The sequence below is a fragment of the Talaromyces amestolkiae genome (genome assembly GCF_001896365.1).
Source record: "Talaromyces amestolkiae strain CIB chromosome Unknown scaffold7.1, whole genome shotgun sequence".
NCBI lineage: Eukaryota > Fungi > Ascomycota > Eurotiomycetes > Eurotiales > Trichocomaceae > Talaromyces > Talaromyces amestolkiae.
The window spans coordinates 127886-155770 of record NW_024468043.1 but is presented as its reverse complement, the minus strand read 5'-3'; the positions used below and the strand labels follow the sequence as shown (position 1 = coordinate 155770).

The 27885-nt window shown below is 47.1% G+C and overlaps 6 protein-coding genes across 6 annotated transcripts; 4 read left to right on the top strand and 2 right to left on the bottom strand.

Moving 5' to 3' along the window:
* Positions 1-1903: 1903 nt before the first annotated feature.
* BHQ10_004114 (uncharacterized protein) lies at positions 1904-3455 on the top strand (the record flags this gene model as incomplete). The annotated part of the gene is made up of 4 exons (XM_040876445.1): positions 1904-2594; positions 2647-2836; positions 2936-3127; positions 3215-3455. The coding sequence occupies 4 exons, from the start codon at positions 1904-1906 to the stop codon at positions 3453-3455; spliced, it is 1314 nt and encodes a 437-aa protein (XP_040732618.1).
* Positions 3456-8655: 5200 nt separating this feature from the next.
* On the top strand, positions 8656-10701 carry BHQ10_004113 (uncharacterized protein; the record flags this gene model as incomplete). The annotated part of the gene is made up of 6 exons (XM_040876444.1): positions 8656-8944; positions 9000-9165; positions 9220-9479; positions 9532-9651; positions 9824-9903; positions 9982-10701. The coding sequence occupies 6 exons, from the start codon at positions 8656-8658 to the stop codon at positions 10699-10701; spliced, it is 1635 nt and encodes a 544-aa protein (XP_040732617.1).
* A 2623-nt stretch (positions 10702-13324) lies between these two features.
* On the top strand, positions 13325-14371 carry BHQ10_004112 (uncharacterized protein; the record flags this gene model as incomplete). The annotated part of the gene is made up of 1 exon (XM_040876443.1): positions 13325-14371. One exon carries the CDS (start codon positions 13325-13327, stop codon positions 14369-14371), a length of 1047 nt encoding a protein of 348 aa, XP_040732616.1.
* A 1462-nt stretch (positions 14372-15833) lies between these two features.
* BHQ10_004111 (uncharacterized protein) lies at positions 15834-21992 on the bottom strand (the record flags this gene model as incomplete). The annotated part of the gene is made up of 8 exons (XM_040876442.1): positions 15834-17056; positions 17177-17278; positions 17933-19030; positions 19124-19730; positions 20342-21210; positions 21272-21639; positions 21700-21761; positions 21819-21992. The coding sequence occupies 8 exons, from the start codon at positions 21990-21992 to the stop codon at positions 15834-15836; spliced, it is 4503 nt and encodes a 1500-aa protein (XP_040732615.1).
* Positions 21993-23368: 1376 nt separating this feature from the next.
* Positions 23369-24892, top strand: BHQ10_004110 (uncharacterized protein; the record flags this gene model as incomplete). The annotated part of the gene is made up of 1 exon (XM_040876441.1): positions 23369-24892. The coding sequence occupies one exon, from the start codon at positions 23369-23371 to the stop codon at positions 24890-24892; it is 1524 nt and encodes a 507-aa protein (XP_040732614.1).
* Positions 24893-25483: 591 nt separating this feature from the next.
* Positions 25484-27073, bottom strand: BHQ10_004109 (uncharacterized protein; the record flags this gene model as incomplete). The annotated part of the gene is made up of 1 exon (XM_040876439.1): positions 25484-27073. The coding sequence occupies one exon, from the start codon at positions 27071-27073 to the stop codon at positions 25484-25486; it is 1590 nt and encodes a 529-aa protein (XP_040732613.1).
* Positions 27074-27885: the final 812 nt, after the last annotated feature.

The window sequence follows — 27885 nt, the reverse complement described above, 5'->3', positions numbered from 1 at the left end:
CTCTCCCGTATTTTAAGATGGCGATGAAACCGGTTCTCCGCAATCGCTACTCCGCAATTTCTTCTCCACGTTGGCCCCTCCGCAATATTTTCCCTTTGATTCTCCTACACGACTACCGGTTCAAAAAATTATCAGAGAAAGTCGCTTTTCCTATCCAATATTGGCGTAATAAAAACTATCATTCCTCGGAGAACAAGCTAAATGGTCTGCCATGCGGCATTTCCACCACCCTAGACCTTGTCTCTGTTTCCACCGCTTCTGTTGCAGCTTTCGTGTCAACCCGATATGGTTTGATGAGACTGCTCAAAGTAATCAGCTTCCCAAACATCTTACTCCAGTAAATCCGGGAATACATGGAAAGTAACCCACCACTCATCATGTAAGCACCAGATTATCTTCTGAGGTTCGTTCATCAACCTCACTAGCTTCGTGGCAAACATCGCGGCAGACCCATCGAACGGCCTCCCATTCAAATTTGCCCTGCCTGCAATCCCGAGGACCGCAACGCTCGGTTTAGGCTGCAATTCCCTTATGATTCCATCATATGCCCCCAGATGTGCGTTGAACAGAATAGTCCTTGTTCCTTCTCCACGTCTACCTCCCAGTAAGACGTTGAACATAAGCTGTCCACCATCGCAAGATGACATAACATTCGCCTCTTTATCTTCTATCCAGTCTACGAAAGACTTTGTCTTTTCATCAAGATTATCTTCCCCAATAATTTCCTTCAACCGGAACAAACCGTACTTCATCCCCCGGGTGATATCCAAAGTCCCGTCATAAGGGGTTGTGCTTCCTGTAAAAACGGCGCCAGAGTCGAAAGTATCCGGTAGCATATCATGGCTACCAGGCATGAGACAGTGAAGGCTGGGCCAAATGTGGACCTCCGCCACTGCGAGGGTATGGTGAGGCTCAGGGGGAGCTCCAGGCGGACCGCCGCGTACAGCCACTTTTCCTGCCCTGGCCGCATTGCGTACGTCCTTCGTAAACAGGGGGATTCTCTCACCTCCGGAGACAGGAAATAATTGATCCTCTGGAACTCCGGCATTGCGAAGACAATTGATGGCTTCGCAGTTGGCGATGACGATCGCTCCCGTTTGTTTGGCAATTTTATCGGCTCCAGGTAGACTTGAAAGCAGATAGGTGAGCTATCTCTCCGATTAGAAATAATTTTACAGAACACCTACTGATCGAAGTGCGCGTGAGAGATCAATATATAGTCCACTTCAGTTACGGTATTGATATCGATATACTGATGCATCAGAGATGGCCGCTTCAACCAGGTATCATGGAAAATCGTTAAACCTGATGCACGAAGGCGAAAGGTTGTAGCGCCTGCAGCAGTATAAGTTAGGAACGGAAAATAGCCAATGTATTGAGATCATAGTACCAAAATATTCGAGGGTGACATCGTCGTCCATGGCTTTGATAGGTATCTTTCACTAGCTGTTGAATTATTACGCTGCCTTAGGAGTGAGATCTTTTCAACATTGCATGACGAGAGTCTGAACTTGATTACCGAATATATTTATCTAGCGGGGTGCCGATAAGGATGGGAGCCACCGAATCTAGTTCATGACCATCCCGATGTTCAGCAACCGTGGTAAGCTACAAGGTAAACGATACAGGGCTCGGCTTGTATTTACGGCCATGATTAGATACTATGGTATCTTCGTGAACGCACCAAAACAGCACTACGGAATATCGGGTCTCCGCAATCCTGAGACGTGCAGGTCGGCCGTTTGTAGTGAGCCTCTGATATTCAATGTTTCTACAAGACAATAAGTATATTTGAATGATGAATTTTCAAAAAAGAGCATCCAAGGAATTCCATTGAAGCATCCTCTCGTGACAATAATCAACATATTATTACTTGTACAACAGTCCTGGTAGTCACCCCAAGATGTCGGAACTAGTATCATTCAAGGTCATCATCATTGGCGCAGGCCTTGCAGGCGCCTTGCTCGCCAATGGGCTTCTCAACCACAATATCTCCTTCACGGTCTATGAGCGAGATTCTGAAAACAGCAAGCGAGAAGGATACCAAATCCGCCTGGGGGACTCCGCTATTACGGGTTTTAAAGCGTGTCTAGACGACGAAAGTTTCAAAGCTATCATTCAAAAATTTGGGCAGTCTGCAACTTCTGGGGCCGTAGCGCCATGCATCTACTCAACTCGGTTCCAGCCCGTTCTAGATCTGACCTCGCTACCTACATACTCGAAATCCTTCGCGATCAACCGCGTAGTCTGTCGCAACCTGCTTCTTGATGCTGTAAAGCCGGGCGGAAATATACACTATGAAAAGGCATACTCGTCTCATGAGATAATCCGCGACGCTTCTACTGGCAACGAGAGGGTAAAGGTTCTCTTTGCTGACGGCACGTCCGATGAATGTGATATCATGATCGGAGCCGATGGTAGCGGCTCTAGAGTCAACAAAACACTTGGTCTAAACAATCTGGTCGATATTGACACACATTGGTCTTTCTTAGCCAAAGGAAACCTTCCTAGGGATAGACTCAATGAGTTGCCCGCTCAGCTTCAGAAAGGACCGCTTCTGGTATTCTCGAAAGGGGTGTCCTTCTTCTACTCCTGTAAGTTGTGTTTCTCGATTCAAGCAACTCTATCTGATATGACTCAAATAAGTATACTTGCCTCCGACATACAATGATACTAATTCGGCGAACAAACAAATATCCTACGATGAAGAAGCTGCGTCTTTCTACTGGGGTTTGAATATTCCCAAGGTTCTATCAACAAAATATCAAAACTATGCGGATATTCCGGACCGTCTTAGGTTCTGTCTCGACTTTATCCACGACTGGGCACCCGAATTGTAAGTTCAAATCAATTGTCTTTCTCCGAATGATTGTAATGAACCCTAGAAGGCAATGATGACTAATGCGATAATATTTCGCTGTTGTTATTTCAACAGTAAAACGTTGCTCACGACAGGTCAAGATGACAAGAAATTTAGCGGCATCTATGTTACCCCTTTGAGAGCTAGTACCAAACCGGCTAAGAACTGGCGATCGCGAGTCCAACAATCGAGATTGATAAAGACAGAGGAAGGTCACCCTCGAGTATGGCTTTTGGGTGATGCAATGCACGCGATGCAACCAAACCGGTATGAGTTTGATCGAGCTGAAGCAGGCCAAACAACCGGAGCCCATACAGAGAAAACATCTTACTGACCACAATCTGGAACCAACAGGGGCATGGGTGGAAACCAAGCAATGCACGACTGCGCCGAGATGCTCCCATACCTAGTCGAGCTAAATGATATTGCGAAGGGTGGAAGGCAACCCACAGCCGAGGAGATCTCGTTTGCATGTAATAAATATGAGGTAGTGATGATTGACCGGGCTTTCAACTGGGTTTCCAAAAGTGGTGGAATCTCGATGCCGGTAGGTGACTCCCGTTATGAAATCTCCAAAGCGGTGAAAGCTATCTGACTGACTTTCCGTCTTGCTCATTTTCTAGACACTAGATTTTGATGGAATATTGGGCACAGTGATCTCTGTACTCAGCAAACTCTGTATACCTGTAGTCACTGTCTTTCTTCGCGTGGTGTCCATGGTGTCTTCGGAAAAAAGGGAGTCAATGTGGTGACGGCATTCTATAATCCCACGATAGTGTTCTCTTCCAAGGTTGGACGTCCTATGTAGTATTTCTGAGGTCGCTTCTAGCGGTTTCTCCAGGTATCCTGATAAGTTCTTGGCCCTGGAATCATCTCGGCTAATGTAGGATACATGTTACTAGTGTAAGGAATTGGTTAATTCTTCATAATGGATGCAACCGAATACCGGAGCGAAGACCATCACAGAGAACAATTGTGGCTCGTCCAGTCAGTCTCGCGGGCAGCTCGATTACCGATTACGTCAACTATGTTAACTAAGTTAAGTTAGTTAGGTTAGTTAGGTTAGCTAGACCTTGTGGCTGCGGAGTCGATAAAAGATCCCCGCTCAGCTCCACATGGGTCTTGCACTTTTCTCGGGGTAGGGTGGACATTTCTAGGCCATTCAAGTACATGTTGCAACTCTCCCATACGCTCTCTGCCTAGTTGCGTCCAACTCTAGCGAACACGGAGTAGATCGAGTAGAGTAAACCACCTGAAGGATCGCTCTCTCGCAGGCAATAATCGACCATATTCCTTTCAGCCAGATGGAATGTCACTTGTGTCAGGAGAAATTTAACCGACGCGAGCATCTAGAGCGTCACCTTCGCCGTCATTCTGGTTCCCGACCGTACTCTTGTTCGCTATGTCTGCGGTCATTCTCACGACGGTGAGCCCTCCTGATCACGGTGGGCTGATCTCCCCTGGCGTATAGCAGGCTCATTTGTTGTGATTGTAGAGACACCCTTGCTCGACATATCGGAACACATGGCGCAGAGGCTCAAACTCTTCTTGTACGCACAAGAAACAAAAGTGCCTGCCAGGGCTGCTCCCAGAACAAGGTCAAATGCAGTGGCGGCATTCCCTGTGCCCGATGTCTGAGTAGAGGCCGCAGTTGCCTTCGTCGCAGCGATTTCTCTAATGGCCGATTATCGTGCTCCGAAAACTTACCGAGCAACAATCGTGACTCAGGTTCCAGTCTGCCGCTTGCCCTTACCGACCATGCTGTCCAGATCCCATCCTCGATCACTCAGTTCCCTTCTAACGCGACCAACGTTCACCTAAGCACCAACAACGGTCAATGCTCGCCGAACAGCCCTACTGCGTCGGTACCTGTTGAAAATTTGCCGCTATTAACTCTGGATATGGGTTCTGAGTTTCCTTGGACTCTTGATTATACCGACTTCTTTCCAGAGGATCATCTAATTGACCGTTCGACGGCTGAATCAGGCGCATCATTAGAATGCCTTCCTTTTCCATCCGCTCCAAGCACAGAACTTGACACAGATTCTAGTCTAGTTTTACCAAACTCCCAGGGCCCTACGACAGCGGAAGAATCCTGGAACCTAGGTCGATCTTCGGCTGATTGGCAGCAGGATCTGCGCGATTCGGAAATCTTAGCGCCTATTCACACATCTACTATACACGCTACAGACGATGATATCACCGTTGCAGAGAACTTTTGTCACGTCATGACGTGTCTAGATGATGCCTATCAAGCCATCCTTACCTTTTATGCGCAACAGTCTGATATACGCTTTACGAGCCTTTCATTTCCCACTTTTTCAGTTTTCAATTCGTTTATCCAATTGTATTATGAACATTTTGACAACCAGTTACCCTTCATTCACCCATCGCTGCTAGAGAAAAAGGATACACCATGGATGCTCGCACTAGCTGTAGCATCGATTGGATGCCAATATACAGAACTTGCCAAACGGGAAAAATACGTCTCCATGCTCACCGAGCTTTCCAGATTGTCTATTCCTTTGGATGTATGCTATGATCGACATCTCTAGACTGCTTGAGATTCACTAACACTCCTTCCGCAGATGCTTAAAGCTCAGAGATACGATACAATGACGTTAGCACAGTGTTCCTTGCTGACGGTTGTCAACCTTATGTTCACTGGGTTCAAAGATAACATTGTCAATTTGCCGGTTCACCATGCCTGGCTGGCTACACTTATGCGACAATTCCTCATTTCACCCAAATATAAGGACTCACTTTTATCTACAGAGATAAGCAGTGTTCACTCTAATGGAAAATGGCAATCTTGGATTCGTTGCGAATCGGAAAGAAGGCTTACCTACTGCTTTGCCGGTAAGAGTATTAAGAATCTCGATTCTATTTATTTGCTTTGTCTATTGTCTATTTCGGTCGATTAACGCTGGTTTCTCTAGTAATGGATTGCTTCATCTTCATATTTTTGGGGATACAACCTTCCTTCACCGTAAAGGATTACGAACAGACACTTCCCTCGTCGAATAACTTATGGAAGGCGCGCAGTGAAATTGAATGGAATGGTCTTTCACAATCTTGCAACGGTTAATATCGACTTTCCTGACTTTGGCCGGGGCCGTTTTCAACTGACACTATCTAGATGAATGGCAACAAACAAGTCTAAACCAGCTTTTTTCCGTTAATTGGACATCAAACAATGCCTTGCGGCAGTTGCCAGAGTTTAGTAAATTGGTTATGTATCTCATGTTATTCGTGGAAGAAAAGCAAGCCATAGATGCCTCTTACTCCTGCGCGCTTCTCGACTTCGACCATGAGGACCAAGGACCAGATTCAAGAACACGACCACCGCCAGCATCATATCGGAGATTGGATTGGAAGTATAAGATCCTAGAGCCCACGCCGTCTTTACCATCGGAATACATGTGCGGTTTGGGTGCAAGATATACCTTTTCCCATTTCATTGGAATTCTGAGACGTGTTCCACTCAAGCAACTTTACGCGTATTCCGGTTGGTACGCATCAGATCAGGACGTATCAACGGCAAGGACTTACCTAGTCTCTTGGATGCGTGAAAACCCTGCACTATCAAGGGACTGCGTCGTACATGCAGGGGCTTTACTCGCTGAAATTCGCTCAACTCCCACCACTGCCTGCTATCATTACTTCTGCCTACTTGTGGCTATCTTGTACCTAAGGGCCTTCACAACATTACAGCCTCAGAATTCTCTGGCACTGGAAGAAACCTTATTCCTCGACTCCCCTCCCGCCATCCTCAAAGTCGATCAGCATCATGAACCAAGTTTACGAGAACACTGGGTTCATGGTGGATCAGGTGTACTTGTTCATATCATAGGTGTTGGGATGCTATCAAATCTAGGGAGTGCACAACGTTTATGGAAGGAGCTCCACCGGATACTTTGTTCTCGAAGAGGCTGGCCTACTTTTCGCAAGGCCCTGATGATGTGCGTGAGTGCGCATCTCAATAATTCGTCTCCCATGAAGGCGATCCGATATTCAGATTGAAAGCTGTATTATCTTAATAACTTAAGCTTTATCCCTGCCATTCCATCTACACGATGTGTAATTGATGCAGCCACGACTCTGCATATCTCGACTTATATATCTCTACCTGAAAGTCCTAAAGACCCAAAATTATCTTCGTAGCGAGTCACAAGACTTCCTTGTAGCATCTAAATTCACACGAGTTTCGTGCCGTTTTCGTTGGATTGGATTGCGGAGATCCGAAATCGGGAATTCTCGCTTAACCACCTACGCAGGAAAACCTTGAGATAATTACACTAGACACATTGCAACTCATGACCATCTCAGAATGCTTATGACTTCTCCTGGAAAGCAGCGGGGGTGGGAAAGAACCAACGCTTGTGAGACGTCGCTCAGCAAAAGTCGAGTGCGACGAACAAGGCCTGTGCTGCAAGACTCGGCTCCCCGCATTTTGCCCTTCGAGGGTTCGCATAAATTTGGTGTGGGGAATTGTAATCTTTCACAGGCAGATAATTTTTCGCATATCCCCTTATGCTCCCACCAGAAAAGACGTCAAACTTTCAGTTGATATGAGAGGATGCCCCACTTGCTGAAACCTACATGGTTTGGCGGATGGAATGGCCGGAAAAGCCAAAGGTGAGTGCTGACAGTGCATTCCGGACTAGAAGGCTGGTTTCATTCTATTTGCTATCTACCGACTAGAGAAGATAATAGAACAAAAGAGATAACTAGCTACTTTACCAGCATTGACCTACGAACGCACAGTTTGAATCGTATCCTGGTAGTCGATTGCCCCAGGCCTCGAACATTGTGAATTCTCTGCCATTCAATGTTTCAAGAACGGGGGGTAACCCTAACATTGAGAGCGCTCTGAGCCTGCCGGGTCTCACCATCAGCACCAGTAATGATAGCCCCTGGACCTTGTACATCATATTCAAAGAGAATACTGGAATAATAAATATATTTTAAATTAAGAATACACCGGTTTGCATCCCTCATCGTGGGCGGGGTCATGGGAATAGGTTCAACCGATTTTGGCTCACTACAGCACCGAGACAATGAGGCAACTTTGTGGTTTCCGGCAACGGGGTCTCTACCGCAAGGAGCCTATCCAAGTGTTGCATGTATTTATGGTGTATCTATTTCCGAAAAGCTTCCAGTCGTCCTTGGCTTTGGATTGGTTCATCACGCATTGAGCTCACGAAGTGCTCTCCACATCGGCCGACTCGAATGGATGTATATGGTTCGTGAGACTTGTAAACACACCAGCAAAGAGTCATTTATCCCCACCAAGGTGTAGTCTCCAGGGGGTACGTAATATGTCTCCACCTGCAGTCAGTACGGAGTAGACGGCAACCATATCTGCTAGATTCCCCACCTCCTACGATCCAACGGGCATTCAAGTGCCTCTGACCAACTCAGTCAAATTTGCAAGCAAGAAGATGAGTTTATGAATTGCGGGGATGCCGAGTGTGCCAATTGTGGAGAATCGAGATTTGAGACTTCAAGTGGAGGCAAAATGATGTGCAACAACAAGTAACCCGACCTGCTGTGAATCAATTTTCAGGGAGATGAGCATTCCTAAGGAGGCTACGGCAAAAAAAACAAAGCTTACCCCAGCAAAGGGCAGATATCTTTCCGTAATGCGGAGCGAAACCCCATGCACGCGATGCGGGGAAGCGTATCATATAATGGCTGATTAAAGTGAAATTCCCCTACCTGCAATGATACCAAACTTTTCATTCTCAAGTTGGTAAATCATACCTGTAGAATCGTACATAGCTATTGTCGATATGTCGATGGAAGTCGGTTCGATCGACGTGTTGCAGACCAGCATCTCGCCTCTCACTGCTGAATTTGCACGGTATAAGGGATTAAAGCCGGGCATAGCGACTTTGCCAAAAGGATTTCGGAAAACAGCAGAGAATCGCCAATTTGATACTGATACTTTGTGGGAACGTGATATCCAAATCCCTATGCGGGATGGTACTATATTGTATGGCGATATCTTCCGCCCCGCGATCACGTCCGAGAAGGTCCCGATATTGCTGGTCTGGAGTCCATACGGGAAGTCAGGTGTCGGTACGTGATACAAACATTGCCTATCGTCAATAAGTCTGTAACAATGCGACGAAAGGCTTCTTCGATGTAACCCTTGTCCAGAATCGAGATGGCGTGCCCTTGGATCGCGTGAGCGGTTTTCAGAGTTTCGAAGCCCCTGATCCAGCCCTATGGACTGCTCTAGGCTATGCAGTAATTAATGTTGATGCACGCGGTATATTTAAGTCTGGAGGTAATCATAGGTATGGATTTGGTCAAGTAGGTCTTCGTGAGTCTAGTTACTAACAAATGGACAGGTGGCATGGAACCAAGGAAGGGGAAGATGGCTATGACACTGTTGAATTTGTCGGTCAACTACCCTGGACTAATGGCCGTGTTGTACTCATGGGAAACTCTTGGCTGGCAACTGCACAATGGTTTATTGCTTCCTTGCAGCCACCTCATTTGGCCGCGATAATGCCGCTCGAAGGTCTGAGTGACGTATATCGAGAGACTTTATGCCGTGGCGGTGTMCCCTACAAGCCGTTCTGGACATTCTTGGGAAATCACCTGGTTGGTATGTAATTTCCAATAGCATGGCTAACCTCACGACACTGACCAATAGTCAGGTGAGAATGGACGGGAGGACGTTATATCAATGATTGAGAAATATCCGCTTATGAATGAGTACTGGGAAGACAAACGGGCCAAATCGCACCTGATTAAAGTGCCTGCATACATTCTTGCAAGTATGTCAACTGGTCTTCATACTGTAGGATCAACCCGCAGTTATGAGGATATTGCACATGATAAAAAATGGTACGCTAGTTTTGGCAATGATTGATTTATTATACAGAGTATTGATTCAAATACCAAGGCTGCGAATACATGGGACACAAGAATGGTATGACCTCTATCAAGATGATTCGGTTGAGGATTTTAGAAGGTTTCTTGATTTTTACACCAAGGACATCAAGAACGGCTGGGAGGAGACTCCTAGAGTACGCGTTTCAGTCTTACAATTCAACAAGGTAATAGGTATTTCCAAATTTCTTATCGAAACTTGCTTACACTGATAGGATCCCCTTTATAATGTACCGTTCTCTGACTGGCCTCCTCCAGAGACTGAATACCATAGCCTCTACCTTTCTGAAAGCGGTAAGCTCGTAACAGACTTGTCGGAAGCACAGAAATCTGGCGCAGTATCTTATCAATCAGATGCGCCGTCTCTCCAAATGGATAACGATACAGAAGAAATCCAATTCAGAGTTACCTTTACCGAAAAAATGACAATTGTCGGAGCCTCCAAAGCAGTACTATATGTATCATGCCCAGATCACAACGACTTCGATGTCTTTGTACAACTACGCAAGGCAGACAAGGATGGCACTATACTACGGAATTGCAATATCCCGCTGAAAGATTTAGGCGTGAACAATGTCAAAGAGGTCGATCTCGTCAATATTCTGCACTATCTCGGTCCTACTGGCATCATCCGCGCAAGTCACCGGAAGATAGATCCTGCGCTCTCAAAACCGCATTGGCCTGCTCATGATCATACGAGCGAAGACAAGATAGCCCCTGGTACGATTGTCAGGCTTGAGATTGGAATTTGGGCTACAGCAATACATTTCGAACCTGATGAGCAGTTGGTACTGAAGATCTCTGGCCATCAGATGACATTAGCTGAGTTTGAACCCCTCCGTGGACTGTTCCAGACTGGTAATAAAGGTAAACATATCGTGCACTTTGGTGGAGACCGTAAGAGTCATATACAGATTCCTATCGTTCCTGTTTAGTACTCCCGGTATGTATTGTGGGTTCCGGGCATGGTTTAAATTTTGGGACTGGTTATACATGTATTACAGTCTCTGATAGGGACGATGAAGGGGGATATAAGATGAGGGGACTATATTACCCTCAAATTGATTCTAATTACCTGAGAGAGTTGATAAGAGTCATCTGGAGCATTGCAATATTGTCTGATAAGAAATAATTTAGAAATCCTTTTACGGTCTAATTTAACTATGAGATTTCTCTTGATTGTATCATGTCCTCGATTGTAGCTAAAACTAATTCTTCGAGATGAGAGACCCTTAGACTTCTCGCCTTCACTCCTGAGACAGCCCTCTGAGAGAATAAAATGATCAGTATTGCCACTAAAGTGTCACCAAAGCGGCTGAGATAAATCGCACGACGCTGGCACGACCGACGTTGCAATGCTCTCTCAGATGCCAGCACGATGGCCGCGTACGCGTTACGTGAAGACGAAATGGGACCCCGCAATCTGCAGAGTTGTTGAAATACGCTTTGGTAATGACGTTTGGTCTTCTCAGCAACCATTCAGCAACCGAATACGTACCGGCCGGGCCTATTAGTACGTCCTGTAGATGAAGCGGCCAAGATTGTGCTGCTGTTCGACTTGGTGTTGATGTCTTTCGTCGGAAATGCCCCTGAGAGGGGAGAGATTTACAGCTTCGCTACCCGCCTGGCGACGCCTCAACCCAGTTGACATGATTATCAGGTAGTAGAAGAAAGATTCTATATCTGTCATTGGACAGTGACTTTATAGTAATGTGGCCAATTTCAATGTCCGGAGAGACTTGGTCAGTGGCACCGAAACTATTTTACAACTAATCACGAAAATTGCGCAACCAATACAATTTAGCAGCGCTTGTACGTACCAATGAAGCCCACTCCAGTAAAGCAGGCCGTCGCAATCCAGACCTTCCGAGATGCGATTGTGTAAGCATCACCGAGTGCTTCTTCGGCCGCCCTGATGATCTGCCCACTGACTCCAGGCAGAAGCTCTTCGATAACCGAGGCGTTTCCTGAAGAAATTGCTGTGATGAAAGTCTCCAATTTCGGAACGGGAAATCCTAGCGATAGGACAGTAGCAGGCAATTTGGATGAAAGGTTTTGCAAAAGACTGTTCTGGAAGATAGCATTGTGGATCGCCAAGCCGATACAGCCTCCAAGAGCCCTAGAAGCTGTGTCCAAGCCACTGGAAATTGAAATCATCTCTCCATGGACACGGGGCCTAGTCCCAAAGAGCGCCCATGGGCGTGGTTCCATGGGACTTGCAGAGGCCTAGTAGAGGAGAAGCCGTTAGTAGTGATCTAGTAGAAGGGCTAGTGTTATAAATTAGCCTGCTCAGTTCTACTCAATGAGTAAAAGCGGTGACGGGGTGGGTGAGCACTAGAATGGAGGGGTGTGTCAGGAAAAATCAAGTATGTAGGCATTCTCACCATCTATCAGGCGTGTCGCGTCCAGTATGTGATCCTTCGAAAATTACTTCCATGACAGTCTCAACCCTACATCGCATTTCAACGAATATCTGGTCGACTGAGATTCGTCTGTGAGACGCGCGGTCTGATTCTATGCTGGAACGCCATCCCATCAGCCAAAGATATCCCTGGACCCCTTTATACGCATCGATTACAACAAAAGAATATACCACGACGTCCTAAGTTGAATCGTTCTGTTATCATGACATTAAGAACTCCCTAGGACAGCTCGATTGGCCGTGAGGCTTCGCGGCCAAAGTTGCGGACGTATCGAGGTTCGACGGCGACGTATAGGTAGTAGCTGTTACAAGATATAGCGAAGATGTAGTAGCACATTGCTAGAGGACGTATAGACGGTTGCTTGTGCGGCCATTGGTGGTATGGACTGCACTCCTCTTTGTTTATCTCTGCCGGTGGGCTGGCTCCTTCCCCAGTGGACATGCACGGTGCAGTCTCCTCTGAAGACGCCTGCTGCCCCAGAGTCGCTGTCGTAGAGCTTCATGCCTAGGTCTGGACTGCTCCTTCTCCTACAAAGACCGGGATTAGAGGGGAACGGGCTGGCTTGTCCACAGCATGTGGTTCGTCGACTCTGTACAGCCAGGGCAGGGAGCACATCACGCTGTAGTCACTGCAGTGAATGCACAAAGTGCACTGCGGACTCTCTCCTGAAGCCATTCGCCATTTTCTGAGCCTTGCACGCTCAGGATCCTTTACGCTTCCCCTCGTGTACTCGATGTTTTATTTTGGGGGACGGGTGGTTGTTTCCTCTTACCACGACATCCACCACCCACGCTCCTTCCTCCTCGGTCCTTCCTCCTCGGTCCTTCCTCCTCGGTCCTTCCTCGTGTTGTGTTTCCTCTTGTCTACTCCCAAGCAAACCAGACTCTCGCTCCCTCTTCCCACGCCCATAAATACCTGCTCTCCCCCCCTCTCCTCTTCTCTTCTTCCTCTTTTCTCTCCCACAGCCTTTCCCACTGTTCCCATACTCTTCTTTCTCCCAGCTCTCTATCTCTCACGCTCATCCAAGCTCATACTATCGATCTTCACATTCTCACGCTTTCACATTTCCACTTTTTCGTCTTCTTTTTCTTCCCCCTTCTTTTTCTCTGGGTTCTTGTGTTGGACATCCTTCGCAATGCCTTCTTCTCACATCCCCGGTATTCCCTACGTGAAGGGTCCGTCCGTTCTCGGTCGACTCACCGCCGCTTCTACTTTCCTCCAGCTTCCCCGAAGTCCCATCAGGTACAGACAGAACGAACACTCGCGTGCTCTGCCATCGACCCCTGATTCGAGGCTTCCTCGTCGCATCGCGCCCGGTGCACCTCATCGTCGCCGTTTCCAAGCTGCTCCTGTTGCCAGTGCCATTCCCTTCCCCTCTCTTCTCGATAAGTTCAAGCCTCGCTCTTCTTCCCCGCCTCGTCGTTGTGTTTGGAACTCCCCTTCGATGTCGAAGAATGGCGTCAGTCGTGCTCTTCAGAACCGCAGATTCAATCCCTCCAGCCCCGAGCCAACCCGCATTCCTGTTTCTGTTAACATTCGATCTGCCCTTCCTGTCATCCCCTGCCCCTCTGCACCACGCAAAAGGGTCAGATTTGTTGACACCACTGCGACTTCATCGGACGCTGTCTCGCCTTCCAAAGCCAGATCCTCGCGTCGCACCTTTTTCCGAAACCCTGAACGTGTAGCCCGTGTTAATTTGTATGCCAGACTTGCCGAAGCTCGCAAATCTATCGTCAGCCGAAGTGCCAACCCGCTTCGAAGCATCCTTGTTCGACCCGACTCAGACAAGGTCAGACCGAAGAAGGGTGTTCGGTTCGGCTCGACTGAGATTCGTGAAGTGGACTTCTGGATTGACCGAAAGCGAAACGTCTTCCGAGACGGTGGGCTTTCGGCAATGGGAAGACTGCAAGGCTGGCGCGTCACTCCCCTCGAGACCCCTGACGAAGATGGTGAAACAGAGAAATATATGACCATGTGGGGACACGATCACAGCTCTGTCTACTATCACCACCCCGATGATCCTGAATGTCCACATGAAGGTTGCCTTTGGCAAGCAATTGCTCGCTTTGCCCGACGTTGTAGGCGGAAGAAGCAAGACCTTGGCAGTGAAGGAGAAAACCTCTTACGTCTTTGGAGCGAGTACCGCCAGAGGGCTCGTGACGAGGGGTACGACATTCTCTAAATTTTCCATCATTTACTTCTTCCGCTCTTTGCCCATCATGTATTTCCCATGTACTGTTGCGGGTGATGTATCTTTGTACATCGTGTCCTTTCCCTTCATGTACCTTTTCGCCATGTATCACCCAGTCATGTCAAATCTCTTTTGATCTTCCTTTGGCACCTTGGTACAGGAGTTCGCTGCGCAGTCAATTCGCATTTGTTCGGTCACTCGGACATTAGCTCGGCACGGATTTGTTGGCTCGCTTTTCATCGTTCAGAGGCTAGTATACATACCCGGAATGAATTATCAAAGGTGTATGCTAATTGTATGAACAGGACATCGCTTCGGCCGTTCTCTTGCTCAGATTAGAATCTCTCATTTGTCGTTTTCGATAAGTCCTCCTGTTTTCGTCCTCAAACAAGGAAACACAAAAAAAAACATGAAAAGAAAAAACCTCAGAAAAATCTGGCTTGGTCTCGCGTTCTTTGATCTTCAGCAATTTGCATTGTTCTCGTTATTCTCGCGTGTTCCTGTCCTCCGTTTTTGTTCTGCATTTCTGTTTTGATTTCGGCCTTCGAGTTTGGCATTGCTATTCTGTCTTCGTGCCATTTGCACATCACAAAACCGAGAAAAAAAAAGAAACACAAAAAAAGAGGAAAACATAAAAAAATTCCGGAAAAAAATGACTTTCATTTTTGCGTTCTCGTCGTGCATTATTGCTGTTGGGTCGTCGTCGTTTGTCTCGCATGTTCTCGTTCTGCATTCCTGTCTTGATTCCGGCCATCTATTTTTGTTCTTGCTGGGCTGCGTGCCTTTTGCACATCATGAAACAAAGAACACCAAAAAAAGGTGAAAACAGAAAATTTGTGGGGAAGATTTTCCGATCCAGCGTTCTTGTCGTGCGTTCATCTTGTTGCTCTCGTTTCTGTATTCCTGTGTTGTATTTCTGTCTTATCTTCATTGCGCGTCATGTTCAGGTCTCCGTGTTCTGCTCTTGCTTTCGCTGTGATGTCTTCCTGTCTTTTGCGCACTACACAAAAGGAAACGGCAAAAAAAGTCTGAAAAGAAGGAAAACTTTCGAAAAATAATCCTCTCTTGCTTGTTTGCTACGCCCATTTGTCGCCGTTGCTTAGTCCTCGCATCTGTTCTGTTTAATTTGGTGTCTGGTTTCTTGTCGAAATTTGGGTCTCCGTCTTGTATCTGCATAGCCTGTACCCCATCAACTGTTTCGTATATCGAGGCGCTTGGAGGGGGGAGGAGGGTTTGCCTGGCAGAACTTGTCCAGTTTTTGATCTGGTTGTGGTCTCTTCTCAAGGAAATGGTGTTCAAGGTGCATACAGGAGGGATATCCGGGAAATGTCGGGCCCGTGCCATATTATCCTGTCAGGTGTTTATCGGGTTGGATATCACCATGGGCATGTATATAACAAAGGCTCCCGTCGGGAACAAATGTCATGAACAAGTTCTTGCCGTGCCATGAGTATCACTTCCAAAATACTCTCCCTTCCATTAGCCTCCGCGCTGTCCGGTAGACTGTAGACTTTCGCAGTTTTCCTTCGCCGTCATACTGTGCTCCCACTACTAACTTCCCACTCGGATGGCCAACAATTATTTCTGACTTTACGCGAGATTCAGCTGACAGACACGCATGCACAACCGATCCTTCAAGCCTTGCAGCAGCAGATACACATAACCCAGCGGTGATCGGCAAGGCCCTATGAGGCTGACCAGTCGATATAGCTCGCACAACAACATCAAGCTCATTTGCAGACACGGTTTTCCCTGAAAGGATCTTATGCGAGGCAGGTTTGGATACAAAACAGATTTTGGGAATTGACGGAGGCACAGCATCGGTAGTATTCGCCATGCCCATAGCGACTGCGCCCTTGACTCGCAGTGACTCTAATCTGTCGAGCAGATCTGCTCGCTCATCGGTCTCGTACGGTAGCATTGTACCGTCCACGTTGAGGTCGTCAGCCAACACAAAGATACACGGATTCCCAGCATCAATGCATGTAACCTCAACTCCATCAATGAGATCAATAGTGTTACCCGTTGGAAGCAGTTTCCCTGTCTTCGACCCGCCCGGGTCAATAAAGTCAAGCTGAATCTTTGCAGCAGTTCCGGACACACCATCAATCGCAAAGTCGCCCTCATAGACAGTTTCGGATGCGTCACTGGTGACTGGAAATGTGGCCTGAATGATCTTCTGCGTGTTGGTATTGTACAAAGAGACTGTTGCATTACCACCCGACACAATAGAATGTCGCACCAAGCCCGTGTCGATAGCAAAAGGTCCAATGGCACTTGACATATTCCCACAATTACCGGAGTAGTCGATTCGATCATCCTTGACACCAACCTGCACGAAGGTGAATTCAATGTCTGCGTCTCTTCGATCTGTCGGAGCAACAACACATATTTTAGATAAACTCGAGATCCCGCCGCCCATTCCGTCGAGTTGCCTGCCATTAGGGTCAGGTGCGCCAATGGTGCCTAGAAAAACCGGTCGCCAGTCCTTTGTGTCAGGCGGCAGGTTTTCTTTATGGAAAATTAAGGCTCGGGATGTGCCGCCTCGATAGTACGATGCAAGTATACTGTTTTGCTTTTTTGAGTGGAGCGACGCAATGGCGGAGAATGCTCTTACAAAGTCTGTCGCTTGAGGTCCTAGCCGGCGCTGCACGAACCTTGGTGGCAGGGCGAAGCCTATTGATCGTGTCATGACGTTGCAGAGGTTGCTGCTATGTCAACCAGCTTATCGCATTTACGCGTCTAATGAGAGACACAATATCTCAGACCAAGCAGCGAACCAACAGTTGTGCTTACCAAGAGTTAGTCGCGTCATCGCAATAAGCTTCTCGATCAAAAGCACGGCCCGGAGATCCATCCCACTTTGCTCATTTCGGGTTAGACGAATATCAGACGAGACTGTCAATGCATAAGAGCATTACCACAATTCTTCTCTGATCAGCTTGATTTTCTTCCGAGCTCGTCTATTGTACATCAACCGTACTCTATGAAGTCATATCGTCTATTGCGGGAGATGGTGGGTGCGATCTGTAGTCCAGCACCAATTTTCATTACGACCATCCCTCCGTCTAGTTGAGGTTGAGTTATCTACGCTAATGAATTCCAGGAAAGTCACGAATGTAGATTGCAAATGATCCTACTATATCAACTTCACCTTCGCTGCTAATAAACATGCAGCTGGAGAATACAACATTTTGGAGAGAGCGAACAATCTCCAAGGGTAGACAAACACAAAAGTATTTTCCCCGATGCTGTACTATCCTTAGAGCAATATCCAATGACCTAGTACGCTCCCAGTCTTTCTTCCCATGCAGGCTGCGGTGCAGAATCTGGTCGTCGATATCCCGAAAATATTGGTCTTGAAGCTACAAGCTCCAGTCTATCAATTCTTGCACCATTTTCATCCAGAGCCCAAAGTGTCAATGCAATGTAGTTGATGCCGTTGTAATTGAGGATCCCTTCGGGGATAGGGAACGTCGTTTGTGGGTCAAGATTATTCATTAAATAAATCGTGTAAGCTGTGACTTTCATGGAAACGGATTGAAGACCTACCGTATTTTCCAAATTGATACCCATTCACAAAGAGCTGACATCGATAATTGCTTCCCCATTGATCGGTGCCAGTCAAGTCACGGAGTGTGCTAGTGCTGGTTGTATTAAAGACGATAAACATTGGCACGTCCCAGCCAGTAGGGATATTCAAGTCAAAGCTGGTCGTAAAAACCCCCACTCCCGCCTTTCTAATTCCATTGTACACAGGACTCACCAACTTCCATTCTGTATCCGGCGGATTGGGAAGGTGGTACCCTTGTCTCTCAGCGTACATTGAACCCTCGTTCAGTGGGCCACGTGTGAGATCTACATACTGCTCTCCACCCAAATTCCCTGTCATTCGCCATTCGATATCGGCTTTTTTGTGTCCGGAGATGAAGTAATTGAGAATACCACGTGGAAACTTGATAGCATCTGTTCCGGCTGCTTCTTCATCATATCCCATGTGGTCGATCAGCACGGTTAAGGCATATGGCTCCTCTATTTTGAGCTTTTCCGGGAAGGTGAGGTTATGAACATAAGTCTGAACTCCTACGGATCCGGTCCATGATCCAAGAAATGTTTGGTTCAGCCAGATGGAATGACCGAAGCCTACCCCTCCAGAGACATTGAACCACGCGGTCGTTTCAAGGCTGTTAGCAGTGAAGTGACCGCGGTAGATGAATGAACCAGCATGGTACCCATAATCCATTGCGTATAGAGATTTGGGAGTGGAGAGATTTCGTGGATTATTGCTTGATGTATGCGCTAGAGCTCTGTATGAAGCGTCGTTGAAGGACAGTTGGATTTCTGGTAGAGAATCCACAAACTTCCACTGCAATTGAGACAAATTAGGTGTCTCGATATCCGGAGGGTGGTTCTGAACCATTGCTGCCAGATTCCCTAGCTGTGTCTTTGAGGTGGACAATGGAGAACCGTTGAAACTTAGTGAGTTGATAGATGCAGGAGCTGAAAGCACTTCAAGAATCGTAGTAACATTTACATCACCAGTGAGCGCTAGGGTATCGTCGAAAATTTGTACTTTTCTGAGAAGGTAACCTGCACTCACAATTACCCTTTCTTTGGACGAAGAGGTAAAATTGCCAGTCGGATCCGCAGCTGGTAAGTCGAGGACCCAGTACTTACACGCCCCATTTCGTCAAACAAGATACAAACACAGATCATCGAATTTTACAATCTTTCGTGACGTACTAACCTGCCATTTCAAAACCCACGATGATCTATTTTGCACGATGGAAACACCAGAGCCTGCGATAAGCCGAGGTCTGCCCGTATTTAACGGAAAAGCAACCTCATGAGTCTCCCCTTCACCACCATACAGAATGAGAACTCGGGAAGAGCCAACTCCTTTTGCCCAGGTAAATACTTCTGCGGAAGAGTATATCATATTGATGCCCGCAATGTCGTAATCCGTAACATGGATCTTAGAGTCTCTTCCATTCAATGTCAATGAACCGCCAAGTTGTGGAATCGTGACATTTCCGATGCTTGTCGGGACATTCAACGTATAATTTGTGCTCTCTATGGAGATGAAATTTCCATGCCGAACAACATAGAAGTTTGTGTTCATGTCACCACTGGATACAGGAGTTACCGAAATGGTCTTCGGAACGCCATAAGATCCGTTGACACTAAGACCAGCTGTTGCCGTCAGATATGCAGGAGATGCCTTTAGAAAGTTGGCTTGAAGCTTTAGTTCGCCATACTTTTCGCGCCACAGCTCTCGAGTTTGTGTGATGGCGGCGCCGTAGTCGTAGGATGTCATTTCTTTCATATGATAGATGGCTCTCCAATGCTCCTCAAATTTTTAATTGACCATTAGATATTTTTTAATTGCTACTTGTATTTTTCTCGAAATTAAACTGCATTCGTGAACTTATGCTTTCAGAGGACTTGACTCGAATCGACAGGTATCCGGTTCCCAACCTAAAATTTCCGATTTATTGTACATAGCATCTACTTCCGTTTAAGTTATAACTGATTGACCCGTTAAAATGCATAACATCTTGACATTGCGCAGTCGCAGTTCTATCCCAGGGTATTCATACATAGGAATAGTCAGATGGGGTGGCCATCATGGACTATATTCAACCGATCATCATCGTAAAATCGTCAAACATTCTTACATGCGCAATATTCAGGCATATAATGATACAGGGTATCGCTGGCGCGTGTATAATGGAGGGTCGTGCGAGAACTATGCGCTTCGTCGACCATACGGCTCGAAAGGGAGTAGGGCAGAGACAATGGCCATAATCGCGTATAGGGCTGCGCAAATATATATGGGAACTGGGGTATTTGTCTGCACAAAAGTTAATAAGAGCCTCGTGAATTGAGTGTTTCAAAAATAAAGGAGAGTATCGAGGATCAAGTGTCGGGATAACAGATAGTCGAAAGGAGAGTACTCACATTAGCATACTTGCCCACTATAGCGCTCACGATGCCCATGATTCGATTCAATCCAATGGCGACTCCATTTCCCGTACCTCGATGGGCTGACGGGAAGATTTCGGGTGTATAGGCGTACAGAGTGCCGTAGTATATGTTCAAGCAAAAGTTGACAGTGCACGAAAAGCCAATGTTCTGACTTTCGGTGCGAACCTGAGTATAGGCAAAGAAAAAAACCATGGTGATAAGAGCGCCGATGATCATGGTACCTCGACGACCCCAGAACCAACGAGAGCGACACATAAATCCTGCGAGTACTGGTCCCCAGATGCCGGAAAAGTTGACAAGGGCATAGTTCCTCCAGGTGATATATTGACTGCTGGCGCCAAATTCGGCACCACGCGTTTTCAGGTAGGTTGGAAGGAATACATTGTAGAGGGGGTATGCCAATCCGATGAGCAGCCACGAGAACCAGACTAGTGTAGTGGATAAAGACATTTTGCGAGTGACGAAAAGGCCCTGAAAATGATAGCCTAGTTCGGTGAAGGAAAAGCGGAGCTTCCTGTTGCCTTGGCTGGGTTGTCGTACAGGGCCAGCTCGCTCTAACATTTCGACAGTAAGACCACATGGCCGATTGTACTTGTGGGCAATGTCCTGTAACACTCGTACAGCCTGTGCATCGCGACCGGTTGTGACAAGGAATTTGGGAGTCTCTTGCAAACGAACGACGGTAACGCGAAGCACGGATAGAACAAAAACAAAGGCACCAGAGGTGTACCAGACGTAGCGCCAACCCTTGTTGTTGTCATATGTACACGTAGCGGCGTCTGAGCAGGAGTAATTTGGCAGGAAGGCCCAAGCGAACAAGCCGGCAATAAGTTGACCGAGACCTTTAAACACACATCACACATGTTAGCACTTTGAAATGGATTAGAAATGTGAAAAACGCACCCCACCAACAAGCCATCAACGTGATCAACCATTGATTCTGACTGGGAAGGTACTCCAGAAAAACTGCAGTATCTAAAACTAGATTTCCTCCGGCACCGAAAGCGCTTAGGCAGATGAATAGCCCGAGCACGATCCAGTTGGGCGACGCGCCTGCAACGATAGTAAAAATAGACGAGATAAAGAGAGAGACGTTGAAAGCGAATCGACGACCGATCACGTCAGCGGACAAACCCCAGAACAGGGCACCGACGAGCATGCCGACATATACAGCAATCGTCAGACCTGTAGAGAACGACGGCTGAAATTCGAGGATAGCTTGGGAGGAGATGATTGACTGGATGAGCAGGATCAATGAATCGACGGCGTAGCTAGAAGCTTGAGTTAGCCGCACCGGCACAATGTGAATAGAGAGTAGCGAATACGCCTACCCGAATCCATTAAGGCAAAACAGCTTCCATTGATGAGGAGTGAGACCAATCTCGTCGATGGCCTAGACTGTTAGTCCGTTTGTCTTCGACAGCTCATTATAGCATTGAACCATACTCACGTCGTTGATCAGGGTCATTTTGGCGGCCAGTACCTGGTCGACAATCTGGGCTTGGAGAAGGTCATTTTCGCCATGCTGAACGGAGCGCTCATCAGCGAGCTCGGCCTCCTTGGTGACCTTGTCGTCAGCCACGTATGGTGGAGCCTGGGTAGTTGAAGCAATTGGATCCTCCATGGCGAGACAGACAACAGTGTCGCGATGTCTCTGTGGAGATGGACTACCGGTAATCGCTGAATTGAGACGGTACAGACAGCGGCATGCGACAGCAGACGATCAGGAAGCAGAGAAGAACGGAGAAAGACGAAGAGGAAGAGGAAGAAGAAGAGGAAAAGGGGACACGGACGGGTTTTGAGCCACTGCTGATCGCATTTTGGTCGCTTGGTTCTTTTGGTTTCGTGAGGGAGGATTCAATCGGAGCTTAGCTCGGGAAAGATAATCGCAAAGACGTCCAAAGAGGCAGGAAGATAGCACGCGCGACGATGGCAGGCGCGGTGCAGAGTGGCTCTAGCCAGGAAAAGTTAGCGTGTATGTTGATAGCCAATAACAAGCGAGAAATCCGTATCGATAGTGTATGGTATTACTGTGACATTACAGAGCGCAGACACGCTATTCCTAAGCGAGCAGGTATCCCGGGAAATTAAACCAGTCTATCCGATCTGATTGGCTTGAGATAAAGCGGAATCAGCCACGTGATCGACATGTCATCACTGTTTGGCCGGAGGAATGAGGACCCCGCTACAACGTGGGAGCGATGCTGTTGGTACTGTACGTAATAGGTAATACTAGTACGCACTCGTGGTGATGCTTCGTAATTGCAATTCCGACGAACCACGTAGTACATAGTACGTTCTTCGATGTGGTCTTGTGCCATTTGACACATGACTCGTGATCTGTCTTCTTCCTGGTCACTATACCATCACGAACTTCGACTCCCCACAACACACTATGTCTACGACGACTACTGTTCTCTGCACCGCGCAACTCAGTACTTCATCGTGATGCCAAGTAGCCAAGCGCCGCCAAGCACTTCGTGAAGCAATTTTTCTTTCTCGTGACTGTGGCAATGTGCTTGTGAGGTATCACGACTTAGACCAACTTCGGTATAGAGCCAACGCTGTACGAGTTTTGGCCGCGGTCTAAGCTGCTTAGCGTTAGAGTTAGTCACAAACTAACAATGCCCAAGATTCATCTTGTCCACTCATGATGCCTGAATTCAGCCTCAACAGCCTCAAAGGCCCAGATGCCTTCGGTTACCTCCGATTACGCCAATCAGAACCGAGACCAACACAGTGCTTATTATGAAGCATATTTAGGATAGGGGCGTCGGCGCGAAGGGTTTTCCGCCATGCGCAGAGCCTCTTGCGAGTCTTATTTAACCTACTTTCCACCAGGTATTTTCTTTTCCTCCTGAAAGCTACATACTCGTTGTGCCATTATTTCTGGCTGTTCGTTCGTTCGTTTCCAACATGCGCTGTTGTTACTGGTGATAGTTTACACAGTGCTCCACTCGCTTAAAGTTCACTCGTTCATATTCAAATCGTTTTTCCATCATGACGGCCGGCACCTTACCCTCGCTTCAGCGCCAATGGTGCTTGTCTCTCGCTATTACATGTCTTTTTCCAATCCTGTCGGCAGCGAGTCCGTGGATTGTTACTGCAAATTATGAAGAAGTTGTCAGCGTCGTACCCGGCTATACTAATATCGCATACGGCTACACTGAACCCGCGGAAACCTACTCCGACATTATCACCGTTACCTCTCCATCCGGATCTGCCCTATCGACATCCACTATCACGGCGACTGACTACTATTCGGAAACATATACCATTGTCGAGGTCTTGTATCCATACAATCCTACCCCAACTTCAACCGGTGGAGCGTACGCAACAGCAACCACGGAAGATTATAACTACGCCTACACGAACTACGTTGTGAACCTCGCCTACACAGCCCCGACCTCCTGCAGCACAACGTGGACCTATACCACAGCCGTGTCAATTGAACCACCTTATGAAATCGAAAATGCACTCGTACCAACGAGTGTTTCTACCAGCTATTCGGTGAACAACCGTAGTCCATTCCAGCCCACCACCATCACCGAAGTGTATGCCTACATAGATCCGACCCAAGTGCCTGCTTCCAGCTTGTCTATGCTTCGCTACAATTACGAACCTTATCCATCATGCTACAACCCGTCGTCAAATGAAGATACTTCCGGAGGATCGTCATCCTCGTCATCCTCGTCATCCTCCTCATCCTCATCCTCATCATCTTCCGGTATCTACTCTTGTGGCTATTACTACTGTAGTTCAGACGATGATTCCTATAGCTGGATCAACGATCCTAGCTATTATGGTATATCCCCATTGGCAATCATCCTGATCACTGTTCTTGGGTGGTCATTTGTCATTTTCGTGGGTGGTCTGTTTGAGAGCTACTTCTATTTCCAACGGTTAATGAAAGGATGGCAAGCTCGCCGTGGCCTACCAATCACATGGTGGTTCTGGATATTCCCAGTAACTGTTCTTATTTGTCTAGGATTCAGTCGGAGGGGATTTCAAGCACGGAATGAAGAAGACGCTCGAGAATTACGACAAAAATGGGAGGACATGGGATTCTGGAAGAGAAAGAGACTCTGGCTAAAGTATGGATTCACCTGGGGCTACCCTTCCATGCTTGGTCCTGCTCCCCCGCGAGTGGCAAGACCCTTTAATGCCAGGCCCACACAACCGTTACTTCAAGTGTCACCTCCTCCCACCGAAGCAGGTGGAACTAGTCGTCAACCGACACCACGGACATCGAATGGCGATGGCGATGATGATGTTGAAGCTGCTGCCGCAGCGGCATCTACTTCTCATCAAAGTCAACCGGCCATGTCTGGTGGCCTGTCATCTCAGACCTTGCAGGTGCCACCTTCCCTCCCGCAAAGGCCACAACATTCGCCAAATAGGTTAGTGGAACCGATTCCTGAACATGATGAGATTACAGAGGCGCCAACGACCGGTAATCAACGAACTGGTGAAGAGGTCGCTGAGAAACCCGTCTCGGAAAAAGAAGAATCTACGACTTCTTGAGAACAGTTTTTGCATTTCTCTGTTCTCTTCATCGTCTGCACTTGTTCGCTGTTACGGATAACGAGTGACATAATTGGCACATACTAATAGATAATGAAATGTTAATACTGGATTACTTTATTGCCAACGGTTCAATTCGCTGAAGTCATAATTTCATCACATTTGCAAATGCTAGAAACCTTTCAACATCCTCTAAATTCTATAACTACTCGTCATGTAGATCTGAATCTTCTACGAGACCACTATGGCTGTGGGTTCTCGAGCCAGTCTTTTGCAACTCATTCCACCCATCGATGGTCTGCCGGATAATAGATTTGGTGCGCGTAGAGAATTGCCGGGTACAGCTTGGTGCAGATGGCTGTTCTTTGTTTCTATCAGCTTGGTCGAGTAACAAAATAAATTTTCGGAATGCATAGAGGTTAAGTTCTGTCAATACATTCTAAAACTCGTATTTATCAATTTTGATTTATGGAATAATAGTCATCTTCGTGTTTGAATTGATGGGTGACAATGCTTCCCAAAGAACTATTTTCCATCCAACTCACTACCAACCTAGGAAGATGTAGTTGCTGAAGAAGCATGCAGCAATGACTATTCAACTCTGTCTAATTTGCCCTTTAGCCCTCCATCATCGAGGATGCTACCGAACATAGCAGCTTCAAAAAGATAATTGACCTGCCATGCATGGTGACTTGCATGTGCAGCAAACCATGCCAGCTCGTCAATCAGGGCGTATGAATATGCTCTCGCCACTGCTATTCTCAGTCCTTCAATCAAGTTTGCTTCTCTCATCTGGTCTACTATTCCTTTGGAAGCGTATTCCAGCGGTCCATCAGCCATGTAGTACCAGAGATCCTTCAATAATGGATCACCATGAGATTGGGCAAAATGATTTTCAACATGATCACAGGTCGCATCGCCGTTGCAGGAACCAATCAAAGGATGACTGAACCCAGTAGTGTGCATATCCTCATCAAAAGCTTCTTCAAAATCAGCAATTTGTTGGGTTGGTCGAAAAGTTCGCACTTTGCAATAACCCAGCACAGCGCGTCGAAGGAAGTTGTGTCGGTCATTAACAATGTGCCAAACATATAGAAATGAGCACATCCGCGCTCCTGGCTCGGACCAACGTTCTGTGAAAATTCTGGCTCCACAGTGTGCTTGTGCGTCGTAAATGCGCCTAAGTGCTTCCTCTGTGACAACTCCAGTTCCTGTAATATCAGCGGTATTGAGAAAGCTGTTAAAGAGCTCGGAGTTGGGTATATCAGAGCCAACATCGACGACATCAGTTGCTGGACAACTAAATGCAAAATCATTGACAATGCCACCGCAGTCAGAACCATGCGCCATCATTTCCGCAGCCATGCCCCACAAGCTAGACTCGCAGAAATTTAATGCCAAAACATCTTCTCGGTTCAGTGCCGCTGTTTTGTTGGAGAGGTGTGCTATATGTGTCTCTTCTAGTACGATTTTCCTCCGGATGTATCGCAGCCCCAATTCTGCTGCCGCTCGGCGCTCCCTACCTCCAGCGGTAGAAAGGGCATGAGGGTCTGCTCCTGCCTGCTCAAGTAATGCTTGGTAGTCCGGAAAGACTTTGTCGTATCCATGCTCGTAGAAGAATCCCATATCGGAACAATAATTTGAGTACAAGACCTGCGAATCATATGCGCCAAGTAGAAAGTTCAAAAACCCACTACCGAATAACGCTGCATTTGTCAACAATGGTGGTGGCCAGTCTCCCACGCCGAGCAACTCAACGATTGCGTCGGAGACTCGCGTAATCCCGTATCCCTTTGCCGGCAATATTCTCCCAGCTTTGTGTTGCTCATCACGCCATGCTACCAATTCACTTGAAAGGCAAATATCAGCTACCCGACCGTTGTTGTTGTCTTGTGCGAAGCCTTGGACCTCGTGGAAGACTGCCTCAAGCTTATCGAGTCCAAGGTCAAGAACCTTCTGCCACCCCTCCGCGCTCTGATCCTGGAGCAAGGTACGAGCTAATGAATAGCCAGAGCACTTCGTCGCACGTAGTGTGACTTCCTTACCATTTTCATATCCCGTGGCCCGAAAGTAATTGCTTTGAAAGAATTGCTGGATTCTGCGGGGTTGAGCTTTGTGGAAGTCTGGAAGTAGACTCGTATCTGGGCAAATCATCCTCATTGAATCGCCAATTGAACCCATCTTGCGAATAAAACTACTTCTAAATCAATATTGTAGGATTCCGAACCCTATGTGCACCGGTGATAGAAATATTTCTTGATTGATGGCATAAAAGTTTCCAATTTGGGGACTCTATACCTACCCTGGTTTTATGTGTGATTTTCATTTTCTCACTTTAATGAACGAATGGCTTGATTGGATCCACAACAAGTGAAGAATGAAGCTGCTTCTCATGCATACATCTAAGGTTGGGCGCGTTCGGCTAGACTGAATGAAAAGTACCTACTTGTGAAGAAATAGTTCGAGTGGACCCCGTTCTCAGCCAGCCTACCAGGCTGCTACCATGCACAAGGGCGACTTCTGAAAATCCGCCGCCATAGCGTGTTTGTATCGAAACTTTCAGCTGTACTAACAACCGAGTGGCTCCTCCACAAACCGGATAGACATAGAAGCAGTATATAATAAATATACATTGGATATTATCATTAGGAACACAGCCAGCCAGCCACGGACGGACGGCAATCCCGAGCTGCGTTGACGTATATGCAAGATCTGCCGGATATAGCAAAACGTTGTCCTATAATATTGACGGGCCGGAAGACGAACTCGGATTTTACTCGAACAGCTTTATTAGGCGGGCTCAAAGTAGCAACCGGACTTACAGACACCCGTTATCACGGGTCAATCCAAATCAGCGTCCAGTTCCAGTATAATGGCCTGATGAGGTGTAAATTTAATTTGCCCGTATTTTGAGATGATTTCCAAACAATTATATAGTAATAAGTCAGAGAAATGAACTGAATTACAGAAATCTGAACACGAATGGTGACAGC